The sequence below is a fragment of the Squalius cephalus genome, assembly GCF_949319135.1.
Source record: "Squalius cephalus genome assembly, chromosome: 18".
NCBI lineage: Eukaryota > Metazoa > Chordata > Actinopteri > Cypriniformes > Leuciscidae > Squalius > Squalius cephalus.
In genome coordinates, this window is record NC_137139.1 from 9194801 (window position 1) to 9215950 (window position 21150).

A 21150-nucleotide genomic window follows, 5' to 3' on the forward strand; every position below is an offset into this window, starting at 1 on the left:
CATAGCCTAAGTTGATTATTTTTTACAACATTGTGTTCTTATTTTGTTTAATTAACGAAATGTCAATCTTGTCTTTATAACAGAAGATACAATACAATACAAAAATCTTCAAGATACACCTTACAATCTTCACATGTATAACGGATTGTCACCTTATAAACAGTCCTTTGTGTGGTGGAATAAGCAATGCTATAGAAATATGGTTAGTTTCTTACTTTAAACTTTATTTTATTATTTTATTAGTTCATTAACTAATTATGCTAACTCAACTAATTTAATGTAAAGAGTTGGATAAAATTACTAATTAAATAATACCAAATATTAAATGTCGGCTATTGATTAGAGTTGCCATAAACTAAAGTTTTTTCTAGACCAGTAGTCAGTTATTTAAGCAATTAGTACTAATCGCACGTTTATATTCTATCCTGGGTGCATATACGCTTATTCTGCGCTCAAGCGCATGCATAAAACTTGCCGCAAAGCACCCAGTAGCACCGGCAAAAGTAGGCTAATGATAATAAATGTGTCTGAAAAAAAAAATAACGAAGCATTTTAATAGTTTATTAATAAACTAGTCTTTTCTAAATCAGTGTAGGCTGCCTGCAAACATATCTCCATACATCTCCGCTGTAATATAGCCTAGATGGGCCTTTCATACGGACAGGATTACATAATCAGATGGTACCATACGTATTTGCTTTCGATTGGATTTTTTTCATTGGTGGACATTTTTTATAAGCTTTATATAGATAGCTATATTTCTCATGTCTGTGAGGCTTTTTCAGTTAATGTTTGAGACGCGCTCCAATTCACAGAGATCATGAAAGCGCGCCCTGTTCGTTTTCTTTTATTTTACAAAAGCACAACGGTTTCTTGTTGTTGTGAGTTTACACAAATAAAAGTAGTTGCGACTGATGTATTATTCTTTTCTGTTTGACCAGAAATGATGGAGTATTTTAAGTTGTTTCCACTGTTGATAGGAAAATGCGAGTGATGGCACCAGCGCCTCCATGTCATGCAGTGCGCGCTCCACACTCCGCACAAACACTCGGATATGCCCTTAATAATAGCGAACATTTATCTAGGTTAACGTTAGAGCGAGCGGCCATGCCAGACGGATAAGTCCTTTTCATGTTTAACAAATTCTGTTGCATTTTCTTGCGCCAGTTTGAAAAGGGCGGCTGAAACACTTAGCCTATACAGATAAACGCCCAACGCTGGCGTTTTTCTTTAAATAAATTCGTTTAGACTTATAATAAATAAATATTGTTTGTGGGCTAATTAATGCCACAATAATTTGTTTATTTTATTGGCTACTTATATTTTTCATTTTTGTTTTGCATTGAATAGGCTACCATTTAAAGGGTTTGCTGTGCAGTGCAGTGTGCACCGCAATGTCATCCTCATAGAAATCCTGTCATCCTCACGTTAAGAGACACCTTTATTTGCTTTGTAATAAAGTGTTTCTATAATGGGAGAAAAACGCTTAACGTTTCGTTATAAATGCGTTGCGCTCATATTCTGGGCTCATCTGCTTTTCTGTAGGATAGTATGGTTTATTAATAAGGTGTGTACAGCATTTGATCTTTATCACTGAAGTAGCCTATTAAGCCACATATAGCCTAGCTATATTGGCAGTTCCAGCGTTATGGACGACGTGACATTTGCAGTCAAAACTTGAAATATAAATGACCAGAAAATGCGTTTAATAGGCTACTAATATATTGAAACGTCTATATCCATACTCCCTTAATAAAGGAGTCCAGACGTTAGAAAAATACCAGTCTATACATGCGTTTTATATTTAATATGAGGGAAATACACTTGCGTTACGGTCCGGACGTGACACAAAAAAAGTAAACTTTTAGGTGGTAAAATATGTTTTAGTAATTCTATGAATTTTGCGCAAACCAAAAGTAATATACCCACCAGATGAAGAAGGGTCGACTCTCCACAAAACATAATATAGCCTATTCATTTTATTTTATTTTTCGTGTTCGCATTTATGAGGAAGAAACAATGTTACGTACATGAGTGCTCTGAAAGCGGCACTAAAATACTGCTTTAAAACTTTCACAGAGACCTCAAACAGGCATTTACAACACCAAATATTAAGGATTGGCATATCAAGCAAAATAATATTCGATTATTGATCGAAAATCGTATCTCTCCCCCCACATGCTCACCGGAAAGACGCTCCGACATTAAATTTCTCTGTAGGCTAAGTTTAAATAACATATTTAAAAAATATATATTTTATTAAAACGTGAATATGAAACTAAATTTTTTAATGAATCGGCTACAACTATTCATTAAAAACGTTTTAGTTTCATATTCATGTTTTAATAAAATAACATATATTTTTTAAATTTCATCTATGTTGATTATATGAAAAGTGAAAAGCATGAATAAGATAAGATGATCCCGAAAATATCGGGAGACAAATGGAGTGGGCAGACATGATTTTGACCACTTCATTAAGTTTGTTTTTGTAGAACGCCTTTCTTTAAAGTGAATTTCGTTTTGTATTAATTGTATCTTAATCTAAATCAATGTTTCATCAACCAATTTCCTGGGTTTAATAAATAAGAGGTAAATATAGCAGGCAATATAATCAGGACATGGAGGCGCTGGCGTGAACTGGAGCTCTCTTAAATAAACTGAAACTCAGTATAAGCTACTTGCCTCACAGACCTGATAAATATATCTATAAAAAGCTTGGAATGAGTAGGCTACTTTTAAACAAAACAATTCAAAACGAAAGAAAACAGACTGCTCTCTGCCTATATAATCCGTATGAAATGTACATTTCTCTCTGGCGAGTTCACTACTGCGAAGAACGCGAGTCAGCATCGTCAACTTCATCTTTGCAGCCAACTATGACACAAAAAAACACTTGTTTATTAATAAACAAATGAAATGCCTCCTTGCTATAATCATTACTTTTCCCAGTTCTTTGAGACAGCTTAGGTGCATTATTGGCAGCGCCACTTATAAACACGTCACCATCGATCAAGGCTATAGTTATTATTATTTGGTGTTCAGTTTATACAGGTTTTCTAAATGTTATTTAATATATAACATGTAGCGGCCATGCCAGACGGATAAGTACGGAGCCCCTAAAGGGACGTGGTGGTGGAAAAATGTTTAGGATGGGAGAATTTTTTTTTTTTCAAATCTTTTGCGTTCCCTCGCAAAACTTTTGCGTTCCCCCGAGAAACTTTGCGTTCCCACGCAAAACTTTTGCGTTCCCTCGCAAAGTTTTTTGCGTTCTCACGCAAAGTTATTTGCGTTCCCACGCAAAACTTTTGCGTTCCCTCGCAAAGATATTTGCGTTCCCACGCAAAACCTGTTTTGAGCTCGGACAGATCACTTCCTGTTTAATGTCCCGCTGGCAGTGTTTCAGAGCTCCGTACGTTAATGGAGCGTTTCATAGTGTTTGAACTTGGACTCTGATATAAAGATGCGGTCAGTGCTTAACTCAAGGAGTTCAGTGAAGCTGGCAATATTCACATAGGCTATTCGAACGTCCATATTCTTGAGCTAAACGTTGTTAAAGCACAAACGACACCTATTTACAATCACAGTAACCTAGACAATGAGCTACAACCCAATTATCATCAAAACAATGCTTTTATAATATAGGCTAAATGGATATGAGCAGGCGGCTGAGAGACAAGTTCAAAGGGACCGTCTGCAAAGTGCAATATAACCCAAAAACGACTACAGCATCAACTCATTGTCAAAAATAGTCATTGACTTCAATGTTACAAACTGTAGTGCCACCCAATTCAGTTTACATATCAATGGTGACCCACTGGTCATACTACACTGCTTTTGCACATTTTATATTATGAAAAATATTCAATAACTTCACTGTAACACACCAAATTTAGTTCACACATCACCACTCTAATGTTGGTTATAGGCCTACAACACTTAGTTTGGGAAGTATAATTGCACATAAAAAATTATGTAGTATAACCAGCAGGAGAGCAGTGATGTGTGAACTGAATTTGGTGACAGTACAGTGTGATCACAGTGAAGCTATTGAATATGTTCAATAATATAAAATGTGCAGAAGGGTTGGGGATTTTCACTTTACAGATGGCCCCTCATTTGGACTTGCCTCACATTCGTCTGGTTAGAGACAAATTAATATTATAAAGCTCGTTTTGATGAGAATTGGGTTGTAGCTCGTTGTCTAGGTTACTGTGATTGTAAATAGGTGTGGTTTGTGCTTTAACAACGTTTAGTTCAAGAATAGGGACGTTCGAATAGCCTATGTGAATATTGCCAGCTTCACTGAACTCCTTGAGTTAAGCGCTGACGCATTTCTTTATATTTGAGTCCAAGTTCAAACACTATGAAACGCTCCATTAACGTACGGAGCTCTGAAACACTGCCAGCGGGACATTAAACAGGAAGTGATCTGTCCGAGCTCAAAACAGGTTTTGCGTGGGAACGCAAATATCTTTGCGAGGGAACGCAAAACTTTGCGTGGGAACGCAAATATCTTTGCGAGGGAACGCAAAAGTTTTGCGTGGGAACGCAAATAACTTTGCGAGGGAACGCAAAAGTTTTGCGAGGGAACGCAAAGTTTCTCGGGGGAACGCAAAAGTTTTGCGAGGGAACGCAAAAGATTTGAAAAAAAAAATTTCTCCCAACCTAAAAAAATTTCCACCACCACGTCCCTTTAGGGGCTCCGTAGATAAGTCCTTTTCATGTTTAACAAATTCTGTTGCATTTTTATTTCACAATTTTTTTTTTAAAATCTCTCTTTTTTTTCTCTCTCGACACCTATTTAACTTGGCACGAAGTTCTGGAAAACTGTCAGTGAAGTCCCGATATGCAAATTTGTTTAAATTCATACCTACGTAATCACCTTGACCAAATTTGTACCTTTTTTTTTTACATTGAATCTTGAAAAAAAAAAATATAGGCCTACCGACGCCTTTTTTTTTTTTTTTTTTTTTTTGGCTGTTATGGCAAACCAAAATATTTTTAAGGATGGCCTGAGCAAGAGTATATCAGGAAGATGTAAAGGGATAGCAAAATCTATTGGCAAGGGAAGGCAAAAAATAATATATATATATATATATATATATTGCGAAGGAATGCACTAAGAAGGGCCTTCTCTCCATTCTGCCTTTTGTCTGATAACCACCCTGACCACGTCAATGCGTGAACATGTTTACATTTAGGCTATTTCAATAGATTTTTTCAGTCAGTTAAGCCAAATAATTGGGTAACAAATAGCATGCATATAGACTATTAATTTTAGAGGCTAACAAATACAGTATGGGTAAACTCTTAATTTGAAAAATAATGAATGCATTTCCTGCCAATCAGATTTAGCACCACCCACAAGGGAAAATCAGAATATCAAGTGTTTTTTCTGATTTCCATGCAAGAACGGGAAAACCAAAAATCAAGTCATAATTTCGTTTTTTCGTTTTTCTAAAAAAACGAAAAAACGGAAAAAGGAGCTGTTTTCTCGTTTTTTCGTTTTCATATGTGAAAGCAAAAACAAATGAACGAACGATACCCGGACCCATCAGAGACTTGCCTGAAATTGAAACGGTAAGACTGAGTTTTTATTGCTCTACTGTGTGTAACAAACAGCAGCTAACTGCTAATGCGGCTATTGTATGCTAGCGGGAGTATTAGCTTCGAGGTAAACATGGGGAATGGCTGCTAACGTTACTTTGCAAACAACAAATGACTGAGATCATCATGAATTCGGCTATTGTATATTGATTGCCTAACGCATACACCTCCTTGCTGCTTTTTGTTTTGATTTGTAACGTAAGTGATGAGTCGTTCATGAAAGACTCGAGGTGAAGTAATTATTTATGTTCCCTGTAAACGATTTTTGACTGCATTATAATGATTTCTTAATTCAGAATATGATCAAGACTGCGTAGGTGGATGTGTTCGGGGAATTTGCCAGTTAATAGTAACATTTAAAGGGATACTTCACCTCTGGGAAGATGAATGTGTATTTAAAATAGGTCATTTAAGTAGAAGAAATGTGAAGAAATTTTTGAATTTGGAGCTTTCTAGACTGAGAAAAGCCAGAAAATGTATTTTTGGCTTATGTGGATGAAAGACAACAACTCCCAGAATGCACTTGCTTCGCTGTCTCAGGAGGCCACGCCTACCGGTAAGAGTGCGCAGTTTAAAACAACAAAGCTAGCCTACGTGATGAGTTTGCAAGGGATTTAGAGATCGTCCAAAATGTCCGGGATTCGGCTTTTGCGTTCTACAGTCGCCATTCATTCATCATGTTTACTGTGGCGAGCAGGACGAGGCTGACGGCCGCGGGAGAACGGCGCGAGGCCGGTGGTGTCATTACTGAGACGCTCCGGGTCTCGCATCTCTCACGGGGGAGCGGGAATTTTTCTTAGCAATGGTAAAACGCACATCAACCGATCACTTGTTTAGCGTTCATGTAAACACTACATTCAAATTCACCAATCGGAATGAATTCAGTTAGATTGAAACAAAAGGTGTGCATGTAAACAAGGAATAGCGACCGCAGAAAGCAAAAGCTGAATCCCAGACATTTTGAACGATCGGGCCGGACAAGCCGGACAAGTCCGGGAAAAGGAGGATGGTTACTTACTCAGCTTTCTCCTACTATTCAGCTTTCTCCACAGAACAAGAGCCTGCTAGCTTAGCTTCCAAAGAAAGACGGCTGACACTGTGTACATTCTGTGAGTGAGATCCCACCCTGTATGGGCGGGCTGAAAACATGCGGAACAACGCCATCTACTGGCTGTAGTCTTTAGCCTCTGGCCAAAAAATCCTCCGATGACGCAAAATGACGATTTTTGCGTCATCTGAGGATTTTTTCCAGACAAAAAATACATAAATCTCTTGTCTCAGGGGGATATGAGGGTGGAAAGCATGGTAATTCGAAAATACTACAGGTTTTCTACTAATACAAAGCTTAATGCTAAATCCTGAAGTAACCCTTTAAAGCCCCTTAAATGAACGAAATGACTTGAAAAGAGAGTCAGTGGACACTGGTGGCTGGTGTTGCCAGATTGGGTGTTTTTTCCGCTACATATTAAGGGCGGTTTACGGTGGGTTTTAGGTGGGTTTTCGCCTGGAAGGCTTTATAGAAATCTGGCATCCTACTGAATGAAGTTAAACTGAGAGAGCGTGGAGTTCACAGACACCATGAACGAGTTCACAGTAACGTTCATCAGGCAGTAATGCGGTACGTTCAGTTCACGTTCGCCCAAAATATGAACGAGTTCATGAACTATCGTTCAATAAACGCGTTCAGGCACAACACTGGCGGGAGTATTAGCTTCGAGGTAAACATGGGGAATGGCTACTTTGCAAACAACAAATGACTGAGATTATCATGAATTCGGCTATTGTATATTGATTGCCTAACGCTTATACACTGGCCGGGAAGCCGGTCGCGGCCAGGTCGGGTTCATTCATAACTTGCGCCATGATGTCATTTTGGAATGATATGCTAAAGCGTTACCTGCGGTGTCAACCCCCCTCCTTCCTGCCACCAATCAACGCGCCCCTCATTTGCATTATTAAAATGACCGTCCACGACAGCCAAAATATCGCATCAGATCTCGCGAGACAATAATGCCTTCAGAAATAAGGGTCTGAGGAGCTCTGTGTTTATTTTTTTTCCACTTTTCTTTTTTAGAAGGGCCTGAAAGACTATAATACAGCAGTAGGTATCCAAGGTAATACTAGGTTATGACTCCTTTAAAAGAGAAAATGAATACATAGGTCAAAGAAATAATAGTATCAAAGACACTACACAAGACAGTAAAGTCCTGGGATGCAAGTTCATTTATAGATCAGTTCGTCTATAAATGAATGCAGGAAAGTCTGTTTTAAGGTCTGTTTCTGTCTTTCCTATGGCCTAGGTCTTGACCACATGACCTCATTTTCACAGCAATAAAGCCATCTTATCTGATCGTCGCCCTGGCGACTGAAACCTTTCCTGCTCTCTTGTCTCTTTTGGGGGGATGTTTCATTCCTAAGAGTGGGCTTTGAAGCTTATTTGTTAAATGTAACAAATAGTTATGTGTCTGATTGTCTCAGTCGTTACAGCACACAGTGTCTGAATTCAATCACTCGTTTTCTTTCACTCTTTCAAGTGAACTAAGTGGGCCAATGTAGGGAATAGGGAATGAGGCTATAGGGTATGATTTCGGATACAACCCAGAAGTAGATACAGCCAAAATGTGTACTATTGGTGTGCCTCAAGGAACAGGGTGGGGAAACACTTAACTACACAGATAACATAATTTCTGTTAGCTCCCCAGCACCAAACACTCATTAAGGATATGTTTACATGACAAAAATGTACTAAAAACAGAAACATTTTTCCTTTGCGTTTTTGACAAGTTGACAAAAACAACTAAAAACGCTGTATGATGCTGCCAGGCCTGTAGTTGGCAATGTCACTTTGTAAAGCACTAAATGGTTTATCTCTTTAAAGGGTTAGTTCACCCAAAAATGAAAATTCTGTCAGTAATTACTCACCCTCATGTTGCTCCAACCCCGAAAAATTTCATTTTTGGGTGAACTAACCCTTTAATAATTGAGAAAGCTCTTAACACGTTATAGTCATTCACGTCTATTGCAATCTCAAAATTCTGGATAGTTGATAATAGAATTAGAATATCAAAATCAACTACAGGCGGTAGATCCTTTTCCCATTTAGCATCCAAACTGTGGAATAGTCTGCCTAGCCTAGCAGACACACTCTATTAGTTTAAATCTAAACTAACAGATCTCTTTAACCTAGCATACACATAACACATTATCAATTTGTATTATTCAAATCAGTTAAATGATTGTTATAAATTAACAATTTATAGGCTGCATAAATTAGGTCAACCCGAACCAGGAACACTTCCTATAACACTCAATGTACTTGTTACATCGTAAAGAATGATAGCATCTACACTAATGGTCTTTTTCATCCTTATCCCGGGGTTACCGTAGTCAGACGGATCAGATCCATATCCAGGTCAGATGGTGGCCCTGCCCCTAGACACGACCACAATGCATCCCTTAATGTCAGCAGAGATCATGTCAACTAGACAATCCCCTGTGAAGGCTTGTCGACATAACAGCCTTCGGCACAGATCCTCAGCAGAGACCACAAGACAAGTCCTGTGCACAGACCTATGACCAGTTTTGTCTCTATTCTGGCATGATGAATCAATCTTCAAGCAAAAGGAACTGTATAAAATATTTGAATGCTACTACTCCAGAATCTGATTTCTGACTTGTGATGCAGCCTGAATCATAATCACACTGTGTTTGTTCGTTGGCCAGGGGAGAACTGGCCCCCCAACTAAGCCTGGTTTCTCCCAAATCTTTTCTCCATTATGTCACCTAATGGAGTTTGGGTTTCTTGCCACTGTCACCTCTGGCTTGCTTAGATGGGGAAACTTATACTGACGCTGTTGTATGAGAACTGAACTGAGCTGGACGATGACATAATTTTTTGCAGAACTGCTTTATAGATGAAATTAACTAATTCAATTATTGATTATCTTTACAACAGAACTGATTTTTGATCAAATAAATGCAGGTTTGATGTGCATTAGAGACTTCTTTAAAACCATAAAAAATATTAATGTGTCCAAGTTTTTGACCAGTACTGTATATTCTTTTATATATACAATTGCCTAAAATTATCAAAAATCTTAAGATATAAGTCCTTTCACGTCACCATTTTGCATGTTGTTGTCAGCCTACACTTCACATAATAGGCCTGTAGGTGGAGCCTGGGCTTCATTTTACCAACTATAATAGTTGGTTATGATAGTTTTTCAAATGGAAAATGGTGTATCAATATATATACATAGACTAAATACAAGTGACTTAAATACTTTACCATTAATGCTACTTTTGGTGCTGGTTTTGTGCAGTGCTTTGTACTCAGTTAACATCCATTGTTTCAACTACGCAGATTTAGATCGCTTCATACATGTAAATTCGTATGTCCATGTAATTTTCAAATGATTACAAACAAGCATCAATGAATTATGTAATATTTTAAAATATGTAATATGTGACCATGGACCACAAAACCAGTCACATGGGTCAATTTTCTGAAATTGAGATTTATACATCATCTGAAAGCTGAATAAATAAGCTTTCCATTGATGTATGGTTTGTTAGGATAGGGCAATATTTGTTCAAGATACAACTATTAGAAAATCTGGAATCTGAGGATGCAAAAAAAATCTAAACATTGAGAAAATCTCCTTTAAACTTGTCCATTTATGTTCAAGATTGTGCTGCATCCACTCACAAAAATAAATTATTTATACATTTACGGTAGGAAATTTACAAAATATCTTCATGGAACATGATCTTTACTTAATATCCTAATGATTTTTGGCATAAAAGAAAATCGATTATTTTGACCCATACAATGTATTGTTGGCTATAGCCACAAATATACCTGTGCAACTTATGACTGGATTTGTGATCCAGGGTCACATATGTGGATTTTTTCTTGAATCGACACACTACCTTTTGATTATCATATACTCACTGAAAGAACCATATTTGGCAATAACACCTCAGACTGACAGATACGTAAAAATTAGAGGTGGGCATAGATTTTTTTTTTTAATCTAGATTAATCTAGATTAATTTTGAAATTAATCTAGATTAATCTAGATTAAAATGGCTCATTTGAATTCTGCCGAAGGCATTCAGAATATGTGTGCTACCCAAATAATGACTATAAAAGTAAGATAAGATAAGATAAGATAAGAGGAACTTTATTTATCCCGAGGGAAATTCTTTTGTCACAAGCATGCTCAATGCAACCAAGGAACAAGAAAAATATACAGTAAATAATAATAATAATAAAATGAAAAACAGTATACATAAGTACAGTAAATAATAATAACAACAGTGAAATAGTGCAAATAAAATAAAAATAAAATACAATAAAATACAGTAATATAACTATTAGTGCAAATGGTTCTGAAAAATGACAGTGCAAAATAAATAAAGAGAGTATAAGTATATAATAGTGGAATGAAACAAACATTTAATGACATACATTTGTGTTATATTGCACAATTTGACTATGGACAAAGTAACATTAATATTAATTTTAGTATTAATCCTGAGAAATCACCTACAGAGCAGTGAAGAGTTGTACAGTCTTATTGCCACAGGTAGGAAGGATTTCCTGTGACGGTCAGTTCTGCATTTAGAGGCGATGAGTCTATTGCTGCATGTGCTCCGATGGCCCATCAAGGAGGCATGCATGGGGTGAGAGGGGTTGTCCATGATACCGGAAAAGGTATCAGTAGGAAAAGCCGACTCTGCCCTTTCTTGAAAACAGCGTTGATGTTGTTAGACCAGTCCAGTTTACAGTCAATGTGTACCCCCAGGTACCTGTAGTCCTCAACTACCTCCACATCAGTCCCTCTAATGATGACAGGGGTGGGAGGAGGAGCCTGCCTCCTAAAGTCCACAATCAATTCCTTTGTCTTTGTGATGTTAAGCTGTAAATGGTTTAGCTCACACCACTCAACAAAGCTGTCCACCACACTCCTATATTCCTCCTCTTGTCCATCCCTGATACAGCCCACAATGGCAGAATCATCAGAGAATTTCTGCAGATGACATGACTGAGACTTGTACCTGAAATCAGACGTGTAGAGGGTGAAGAGGAAGGGTGATAGGACGGTCCCCTGTGGCGCACCCGTGCTGCTCAGGATGTTATCAGAGCAGCAGCTCTTCAGCCGTACATGCTGTGGTCGATTTGTTAAATAGTCCGTAATCCAAGCTACCAGTGAGTCGTCCACCTGCATTTCCGTGAGCTTATTCTTCAGCAGTGATGGTCTGATCGTGTTAAAAGCACTAGAGAAGTCGAAAAACATGACCCTCACCGTGTTCCCAACAATGTCTAAATGAGAATATGCCTGGTCCAGCAGGTAGATGATTGCGTCCTCCACACCGATACGAGGTCGATATGCAAACTGTAGTGGATCCAGCCAAGGCTCAACCAACAGACGCAGGTGTTTCAGGATGAGTCTCTCCAGCGTCTTCATGATGTATGAAGTCAGGGCCACTGGCCTGTAGTCACTGGGGGTCGACGGATTGATTTTTTTTGGGGACAGGAACCAGGCAGGATGTCTTCCATAGTGACGGGACCCTCTGCAGTTTCAGACTCATGTTAAAGATCTGATGTAAAACTCCTGACAGCTGGGCAGCACAGCACTTGAGGGCCCTGGGACTGACACCATCAGGGCCAGCAGCTTTACTGGAATTGAGTCTGCACAGTTCCCTTCTGATGTTATCTGCTGAGAGGGACAGAGACACAGGCTGAGGGAGCAGGAGAGGGGGGAGAATGGAGAAGGTGGTAGGAGCTGAGAGTGGGGACAGTAGACGCAGGGCAGTCAAATCTATTGAAGTGCAGATTTAGGTTGTTTGCACATTCAGGATCTCCATCTATCCCAACACCTCTCTTCTGTCTCAGGCCAGTAATAGCCCGCATTCCATTCCACACCTCCCTGGTATTGTTCTCCTGAAGTTTGCTTTCCAGCTTCCTTTTGTAGGACTCTTTTCCCTCTGCAATCTTGTCTTTGAGCTCCTTCTGCACCAATCTCAGCTGTTCTTTGTCACCGCTTCTAAAAGCTCTCTTTTTCTTGTTTAGTGTAGCTTTGATGTCTTTGGTTACCCAAGGTTTATTGTTGGGGAAGCAGTGAATGGTTTTTTGGGAACCACTGTGTCCACACAGAAGTTGATATAATCTGTAACACAGCCTGTCAGATTGTCAATATTGTCTCCATGAGAATTACAGAGAACGTCCCAGTTAGTTGCCTCAAAGCATCCCTGCAAAGTCTCCTCTGTCTCCCTTGACCATCTTGTAACAGTATTTGTAACTGCAGGCAGTCTCTGGACGGCAGGTTTATAAAGGGGCTGAAGGTGAACAAGGTTGTGATCAGCCTTGCCCAGGGGAGGGAGAGGGATGGAGGTATATGCCTCCGTAGCATTGGCATAAAACAGGTCCAATGTTTTATTGTCTCTTGTTTTGCAGTCCACATATTGCTTGAACGTGGGTAAAACAGTGGTAAGATTTGTGTGGTTGAAGTCGCCCGTTAAGGCTACAAACGCGGATGGGCATCGATTCAGGAGGTCCGCTGTCGCAGAGCTGATGACGTCATACGCCCGCGCCGCGTTCGCGTCCAGGGCAATGTAAACAATGATGATTATGGCTAAGGAAAACTCTCTAGGCAAATAATATGGTCTAAGACCGACTGCTAACAGTTCAATGTGTTTGTTACACACAGCCATCCTCACCTTAACATGACTTGGGGAACACCATCGGTTGTTTACATAAAGAGCGAGTCCTCCTCCCCTCTTCTTCTCGCTACTGCCAGGGTCCCTGTCCGCTCTCACACACGTAAATCCGTTTAGATCAACCACCGGATCCGGAATGTTTTTATGCAGCCATGTCTCCGTGAAACACATGACACTGCATTCTCGGAAAATTTTCTCTTTCCTTGTTAGCATCGTAAGCTCGTCCATCTTATTTGCTAGCGATCTAACGTTACCCATCACTACTGACGGGAGAGCAGGACGAAATCTTTTCTTCTTCAGTCGTCGTGCTTTCCCGGCTCTGCAGCCACGGTATCTCCTCTTGATCTCCGCGGGGATGTCGTGCTGAACACCAGCGCGGCTGTGCTGTTGGAGTCCCAGCAACTGGTCCCGGCTGTAAACAAAGGGACTGCGTGGCGTCGCGGTCATCGCAGAGGAGTTTTTATTTTTAAAATTTACTTAACAGTGCAAAAATTATAAACTAAAAAGCTTAACCTGTTAAGCCTCACCAGTGCGTCGGCGCACTGAAGCGTTTTTTTTTATATATAGCTCAAAGTTACTATCAGATTTAATGTTATACTTCGACAAACTATACATCATTAAAAAGATATAAGACTCAAGTTTCAGTATTTGACCACTATTGTATTCTGAGAAACTTATAGCGACAGTTATTTCTTAATTTGTGTCAGGAGTTATGAAATGAAAAAATGAGTCGATACCTTTGATATGAATTATGCGCGTCAGCCTGTTCCATTCATAAAAAACTCCCGTGCTGTCGTCATGACAGCGATACACAAAACAACGTCCCTCAGGGCTTTAGCTCAAAAATGTGCAGATTTGGAGAAATATTGATATATTCTCATAGATTCACATCATATTTCTATAGACAGGAATAATATTTATTGAATTTATACCCAAATGCGTCGATGTAATCATTATGAGCGATTGGATACTCTGATACTGTGTTTTCAATCCATACCAACAGCCTGAGGGCGCTATATGCACAATAATTGTCCATATATGGAACATGAAGAAGAGCCATGATCATGTGACATTCCAGGACGTCACTGATACACACAAAGCTACAGAGTTCGCGCTGTAAAATGCAGATACAGATGTTTTGAAGATAATAAACATGATTGCAATGATATTTGAGTTACCTGTGTTTTTCAAGACATGCCAGGTATTTTCATAATAATAGATTATATTTATAATGTAATGCTAATCTATATAGACTATCATTGTGCAGAACACCATACAATAGTATATTTTCTGTCTGATTTTTTTATCTGAAGCCAAATTAGATCACAGAAGATTATTTAAAATACTCCACTTGCGTTATAAAAGTAAGTTTGGAGCACAAACATGGTTTTAATCTCATAAATGGTCGTGTATTGATGGTGTGCTAAGCTAACATGCTAGCTAGCCCTAGGTGCACCTGCAACCTAGAAGTTATACTTTTATGTTTTTTTGAATGCTTACTGAAAGTTTCTTTATTCAAGAATGTTCTTTATTCTTTATTTAAAATGTGAGGTGAACTTTGAGAAAATAAATTAGGGACTGAAACCCTGTGAATAGCCAGTCGTTAGTAACTATAATGCAGACAAAAGAAATGCATATTTCGAGCCATAACCAGTCTGGAGAGGTGTGAATGTGTGCAGGGGGAGACTGAGACTGAATGGGGCTCGTTTGCACCACAAAACAATAGAGACAATATACTGGATAGATGGTTAGAAGATGACAATAAACATCAGAAGCATCTTAGAGTCAAATCAAAATAAAGTCACATGACATGGTCTTGAAAAACATTTAACTAAATACAGAGTTTTGGACTTATTATCTTCAGATTTTAAATATAAAATGTTTAGACATGTGGCCTTAGCTGTAGTGCATTTCTAGATTGCTCCAGTGCCAACTTCAATTTTATTTTCATGAGGATGTTTCATAAAAATTAATTTCTAATAACTTTACAAAACTTTGAAGCTATTTATAACAATTTTTGTCATTATGATAATAATTAATTCTACATTTACAATAAACTGCCAGGTGTCAGCTTTCAAATGAGACCATACTTGTGCTTTTAGTACAAAGGGTTCATGAACTGTATCTGTTTCAGTTTGGGTATGTCATTTCTGGGGATTTTTCAAAAGTGGGGTTGCAGCTTAACAGGTTAAGTAAATAAAAAAGCAATAAATATATAAAAGGAAAAACAAAAAGAAAGAGAAACGGAACTTAAAAAGCAGAGAGCATGCAAGACAGGCTGCTATCCGAGACAGCACCGGAAGTCTTTGAGAACGGGTTTCTCAAGCCAGGTGGCGCATTAGACCAGGGGCTCATCTCCTGTTTCCAAAATGCATCACAAACTGCTTGAGAAAGCTGTTCTACTCATAGACTGTAAAAGGTTACTGTACTGTTACCGTCCGTAGGCAACATTAGGTAGGCCTATGTTATTATCAACTACTATAGGCTATAACGATATATATTATAATAAAACCATTTCAGAACAGGTTACACAGACCCTGCTAAACAACTGCTAAATGTATTTTTTTTTTTAAAGGGTGTATGTAGTTTTGAGAACATATATTGTGCAAAACTGTAAGTATACAACATAATTTTGCAGATAAATAAAATTTAAGTACACTAGCTGCAGAGACTTAAGTAGGTCTAATGTTTATTATGGCTTGGAGCTTATGAAACCCCAAATTTAAAATTAGAATATTGTCTAACTGATGTCTTTTCAGTTAAAAAGAAACACAACAATGATTCTTAAAATCGGGCGCAGACAGAGATTATGTGCTACACCACTAAGATATATTGGGAATAATACGCGCGCGCTGGTATTCAGTGATATGTTTCGTTTTGAATTTGAGGTGGTAGAACGGATTAGTCGCGTGTTAACTTACCGAACTGTTACCCCACACACTCTGTCTATATAGTTTGCTGCTGCTCGTTGCACCGATCTTTTTCACCAGCTTTCACTTTCAGCCGTGTTTACTTAAGATGACGACGAATATGATGCGTTGAAGCCGGGTGTACCTCGCGGCCGCGGGTAGATTGCGTCATCATAGCTTGTGTAGTATAGCCAGCTCCCAACCCAACTCGGAGAATAGATTAACGGCGATAATTTTTTTATCACCCGATAAGAGTCTCGCGTTAACGCAGCACGTTAACGCCGATAACGGCCCACCACTAGTAAAAATAAACGTGAATTTAGGCTACTTTAGTTTTTTACACAGTCATGTTAATTATAATCAAATGCATTTTGTTTTATTGACCACAATATTATCATTGATATTTGTTAATTAATTTTGAAAAAGGGCAGAGGCTCGAGCCCCCAGGCGGCTGTTAACACTATTAACATAGTGTCAGCAATTGACGCAGCGTTTCAGCCAATAAGATTGCTGTGATTTCAGACATTGTCAATGTGCCTTAGAGCGTCAGCAACTAACGTTCCCCTCTCTGGGAACTGGGGTTACATGTATTCCCAATGTTACATGGGGTTACATACGTAACCCATCCCACCCCCCACGATCAATGGGCTGAACACATTTAGATAATTAGACAAATTAATGTTTCAATGATAAAATCTAAATTAATATCTAAATCTATCTAAAGAATATAAATATGTATAATAATGTTTTACAAATCTTGTTCAAAGCACATGTTCCAGGTTCTTAATAATGTACTATTTGTATCGGTGTGGTTTCATGTAATGTAGAATTTATTTTATTAAATTATTATAAAACAAACACTAAACCATGAGACTGTCCTCACCTCACATTAGCAGACGGTTCCCTGAAGTTAACTGGTGTACCAATTGATTCAGTGCTCTTCATAGACACACAGCTGGGTTCAGGACATTCTCTCTGAATTAGACTAAAACACAACATAAATTATGCACAGTTAAAAATGAAGCCACCCACATAAATTTGGAAACCTTAATTTGTTCTTAGTCTTCATACCACCTCCCCCGATTCTCGTTCTCAAAAACATGTACATCAGTGTCACATAAGACAGTCTTTAATATCATACTCAGGAAACTAAGGTTAACTCAGGGCTTATAAACACAACAGGTGATCAGAGTAGGTGTGTAGAACTAATTAACAACCAACGAGATTAATTAGAGAATTAAGACAAACGAATTCAGAAACTGAGCATACAGTACATGTTACAGTAGCTCCCCCTCCCAGAAGGCTCGTCCTTGTGCCGAAACGAGTCCATCTGCAGAGGGAGAGAGGGGGCTCTGACAGTGGGCGTGGAGCTGGTGATGGACAGGGACCAGGAGGAGTCGGTGGAAACAGACACCATAGTGGAGCTGACAGATTGAAGAGCCAGGATGGAGCTTTGACTGCAGGGCTGGGCAGAACCCAGGGACTGACCGATGGAGACGGAACCAGGGTGCATGTTATATCTGGCGTAGCAGAGAGGTCAATGGACCAGGGTGACCTCCATGGCCCGGAAGCCCAAGGTGGAGCTGCAGAGACTGGGGCTAGGCAGACCGGGGCGATGACGGAGGGCGTGAGGACGACAGGGAAGCCGTAAGGAAGGAGAAGCCTGGTGGAGGGTAGAGGTGCAGCCGGGGACCCAAAAGTCCATGGCGGAAACAGAGGGACGAGTGACTGAGGCTGAGCTGGAAGGACGAGGGATTCCCGGTGGAGTCCTAGGGTTGACGGATCACGGTGAGTCGAGGGAGCGCAGAGTCGATGCGGAGCAGACAGACTGACAGGTCGAGGTGGGGGCATGGACCTGGAGGCTTGAGGTGAAGCCAGGGAATCCTCATCCTCGTGCCAAGCTGGTGATTGAGAAGCCTGAGGCGAATCTGATGAGCCATACAGAGTTGGCGGCACGAGCAGAGCTGAGGACAAGGACGACACCAGTGGAGCCAAAGGAACCAGCGAAGGAGATGAGACCAGGATGTTGGGCGGGAACACAGGAGGAGAAAGATCTCTGGACGGGACCGGAGCATCCAGATAGCCGGACATGACTCGGGAGGGAACTGGATCTGCAGACCACAAATCTATAAGGCAATGGTCATCTCCTGGTTCTGTGATGGAATGGACAGCACACTTCGAATCCGTGGCGACCCAGGCGGCGGACTCTAGCGCTCGGTCGGTGGTAGGCGTGGGTCCAGGCTCCCTCTCTGGCTCGCTGAGGGTAAACAGGGCGTCGCCCTGCTGAAACCTTCACCACCAATATTCCACCAGCGGTGGATTCTCGCAGGCAACAAGGCGAAGCAGTGCTGGTATGTCCATCTTAATTTTTTTCGGTCCTATATTCTGTCATGTGAGGCTGTTGTAAATAGTGGACGAAGACCAATGGCTCAAAAGTGAACAGTCTTTAATATCATATTCAGGAAAACTCAGAAGAATCATCCAAAACACAAGCACACAACATAGGTGATATATAGGCGAATTAATTAATTAACTCAGGGCTTATAAAAACAAGAGGTATTCAGAATAGAAACATAACAGGTGTGTCAAACTAAATAACAACCAACAAGATTAATTAAGCCCCTTTCACACAGCGCATTGATGCTAGGAAAGTGCCAGAGTGTCTTCTGTGTGTTTTAAAATTTAGAAATTTTAATAAAAGATTATGATAAAACAAATACGAAACCATGAGACTGTCCTCACCTTACATCAGCAGAAGGCTCCCTGAAGTTAACTGGTTTATCCATTGATTCAGTGCTCTTCATGGACACACAGCTGGGTTCAGGAGTTTCTCCCTGAATTGGACTAAAACACAACAGAAATAAGACACAAACTGAGGCACTCAAGAGTTAAAGTAGATGTATATAAAAAGCCTTTATTTCATCATGGCTTAAGCAATTCAAAACAGTTTTCAAATAACCGTACACCGACGCGTTGCAGCTAATAAGCCTTCATCAGGCTGAGTCCTTTTAAGCAGCAATTAGTCATGTGACAATCACCTGATTACGTAATATAGTATAGTCACAATAGAGAAGAAATTGTTAGATAAAAAGATAAGACATATCTAAGGGACCGTTCGGTATTTATGGAAAGGACCACCGGAGGAAAATAGGGGAGGGTCATGTCTTTTTATTCTTTGTTGAGGGGAGGGTCATCCAACTTTTTTTAGTCTAGGGGGAGGGTCACCCAACTTTTATATTCATGAAAACAGCAACATTTCAAAGTGGCTTGTTTGCTGCATATCTTTTACATGTAGCTCCATGTTGCTCTCGCGGTATCAGCCCCCCATCAGATGGGTCTGACCCAACAAAAATTCAGTTTGGCGCTGTTTGACAGTGCACGCGCACTTCAGTACTCGCTCAGAAAAAGTGCATCATGTCAGAACAGAACGCCAATGAAATGTTTACCCGGCAAAGCTATTGCAAAGCACGAGCAAATAATGAACTTTTATGATTGCGAATAAGTGCAGTGTCCTGTGAGTGTAACTCTACCGCAGCATTAACATGTGTGATGTGAATGTACGTCGAGTTTTACAGTATTGGGACTGAGGCGCCAAAACTGCAGCTGATAGAATGTGCGCTGTAGCGGGATACTACCATATTTTGTTTCCACAATAATGTTAGTGAGTAAATCTACTGAAATTGCCACCATAACAGTGGAGTGTGATGTGTAAGATGTAGGGCTACCACATCTTTAAATTACTATTAGTATTATTTAAGTTAACATAATAAAATACATAGACCTACACCAAAAAACTAGTTGAGGATAAATTCGTTAAAATTGGGCAATTCCAGCGTTATGGACGTGACATTTGCAGTCAAAACTTGAAATATAAATTCTCAGAAAATGCATTTAATACCAATATATTGAAACGTCTGTTAATATATCTATACTCCCTTAATAAAGGAGTCAAGACATTAGAAAAAAATTAGTCTACACATGCGTTTTATATTTAATATGAGGGAAATACACATGTGACGTGACACAAAAAATCTTTAACTTTTAGGTGGCAAAATATTTTTTCAGAGAAAAAAAATCACAGAGACCTCAAACAGAAAGCACAAAGCCTGTCTTTAAAGTGAATTTCGTTTTTTATTAATTGTATCTTAATTTTAATCAATGTTTCATCAACCAATTGCCTGGATTTAAGTAAATATAGTAGAAAATAGATAATCATGACACGGAGGCGCCGGCGAGTGAACTGGACTCTTGTCTCATAAATGAACCGAAACTCAGCGTAAGGTACTTGCCTCACAGACCTGAGAAATATATAGAAAGCTTGAAATGTCTACTTTTAAACAGAACAATTCAAAACGAAAGAAAACAGACTGCTCTCTTATGTAATCCGTATGAAATGTGCATTTCTCTCTGGCGCGTTCTGCGAAGATCACGACGCATCGTCAACTTCATCTTTGCAGTCGACACAGAAAACACTTGTTTATTAATAAACAATTAAAATGTCTCCTTACTATATTTGACATATTCATAATCATTACTTTTGCTGGTTCTTTGTGACAGCTTTTAGATGCTTTATTGGCAGCGCCACCCACATGTTGAACGCGTCACACCGCATCAGCACCGAAAACATGATTTTTTTCTAATCTAAAATCAAAAATTGTGATACGAACCGAATCGTAGGTTTGGTCTATCGTTACAGCCCTAGTAAGATGAGAAAGCAAGAGTTTATGGTTGTAAAAAAAAAAAAAAAGGCTATCTGAACATCTTTGCCAAGCGCAAACCATACAGAAGTAGGCTAATCAATAAATTATCGGGGAGGGTCATGCCTTTTTTCACAATCATTTTGGAGGGTCACAGAAAAATGTATTGCTGGCGAAGGGAGGGTCATGTATTTTTTGACTACAGATCT

General features: G+C 39.4%; 1 protein-coding gene across 2 annotated transcripts in view; it reads right to left on the reverse strand.

Annotated features, from left to right (window-relative positions):
* The window catches only part of LOC307145412 (NACHT, LRR and PYD domains-containing protein 3-like), a 133347-nt gene that overhangs the window by 103923 nt on the left and 8274 nt on the right, over window positions 1–21150 (reverse strand). For both annotated transcript variants that reach the window (XM_079848513.1, XM_079848514.1), the window contains exons 4-5: window positions 18987–19088; window positions 17128–17229 (exon numbers count right to left, since the gene is read on the reverse strand). In XM_079848513.1, the coding sequence (XP_079704639.1) occupies window positions 17128–17229; window positions 18987–19088 (204 nt within the window). The remainder of the gene's footprint in view (window positions 1–17127; window positions 17230–18986; window positions 19089–21150) is intronic.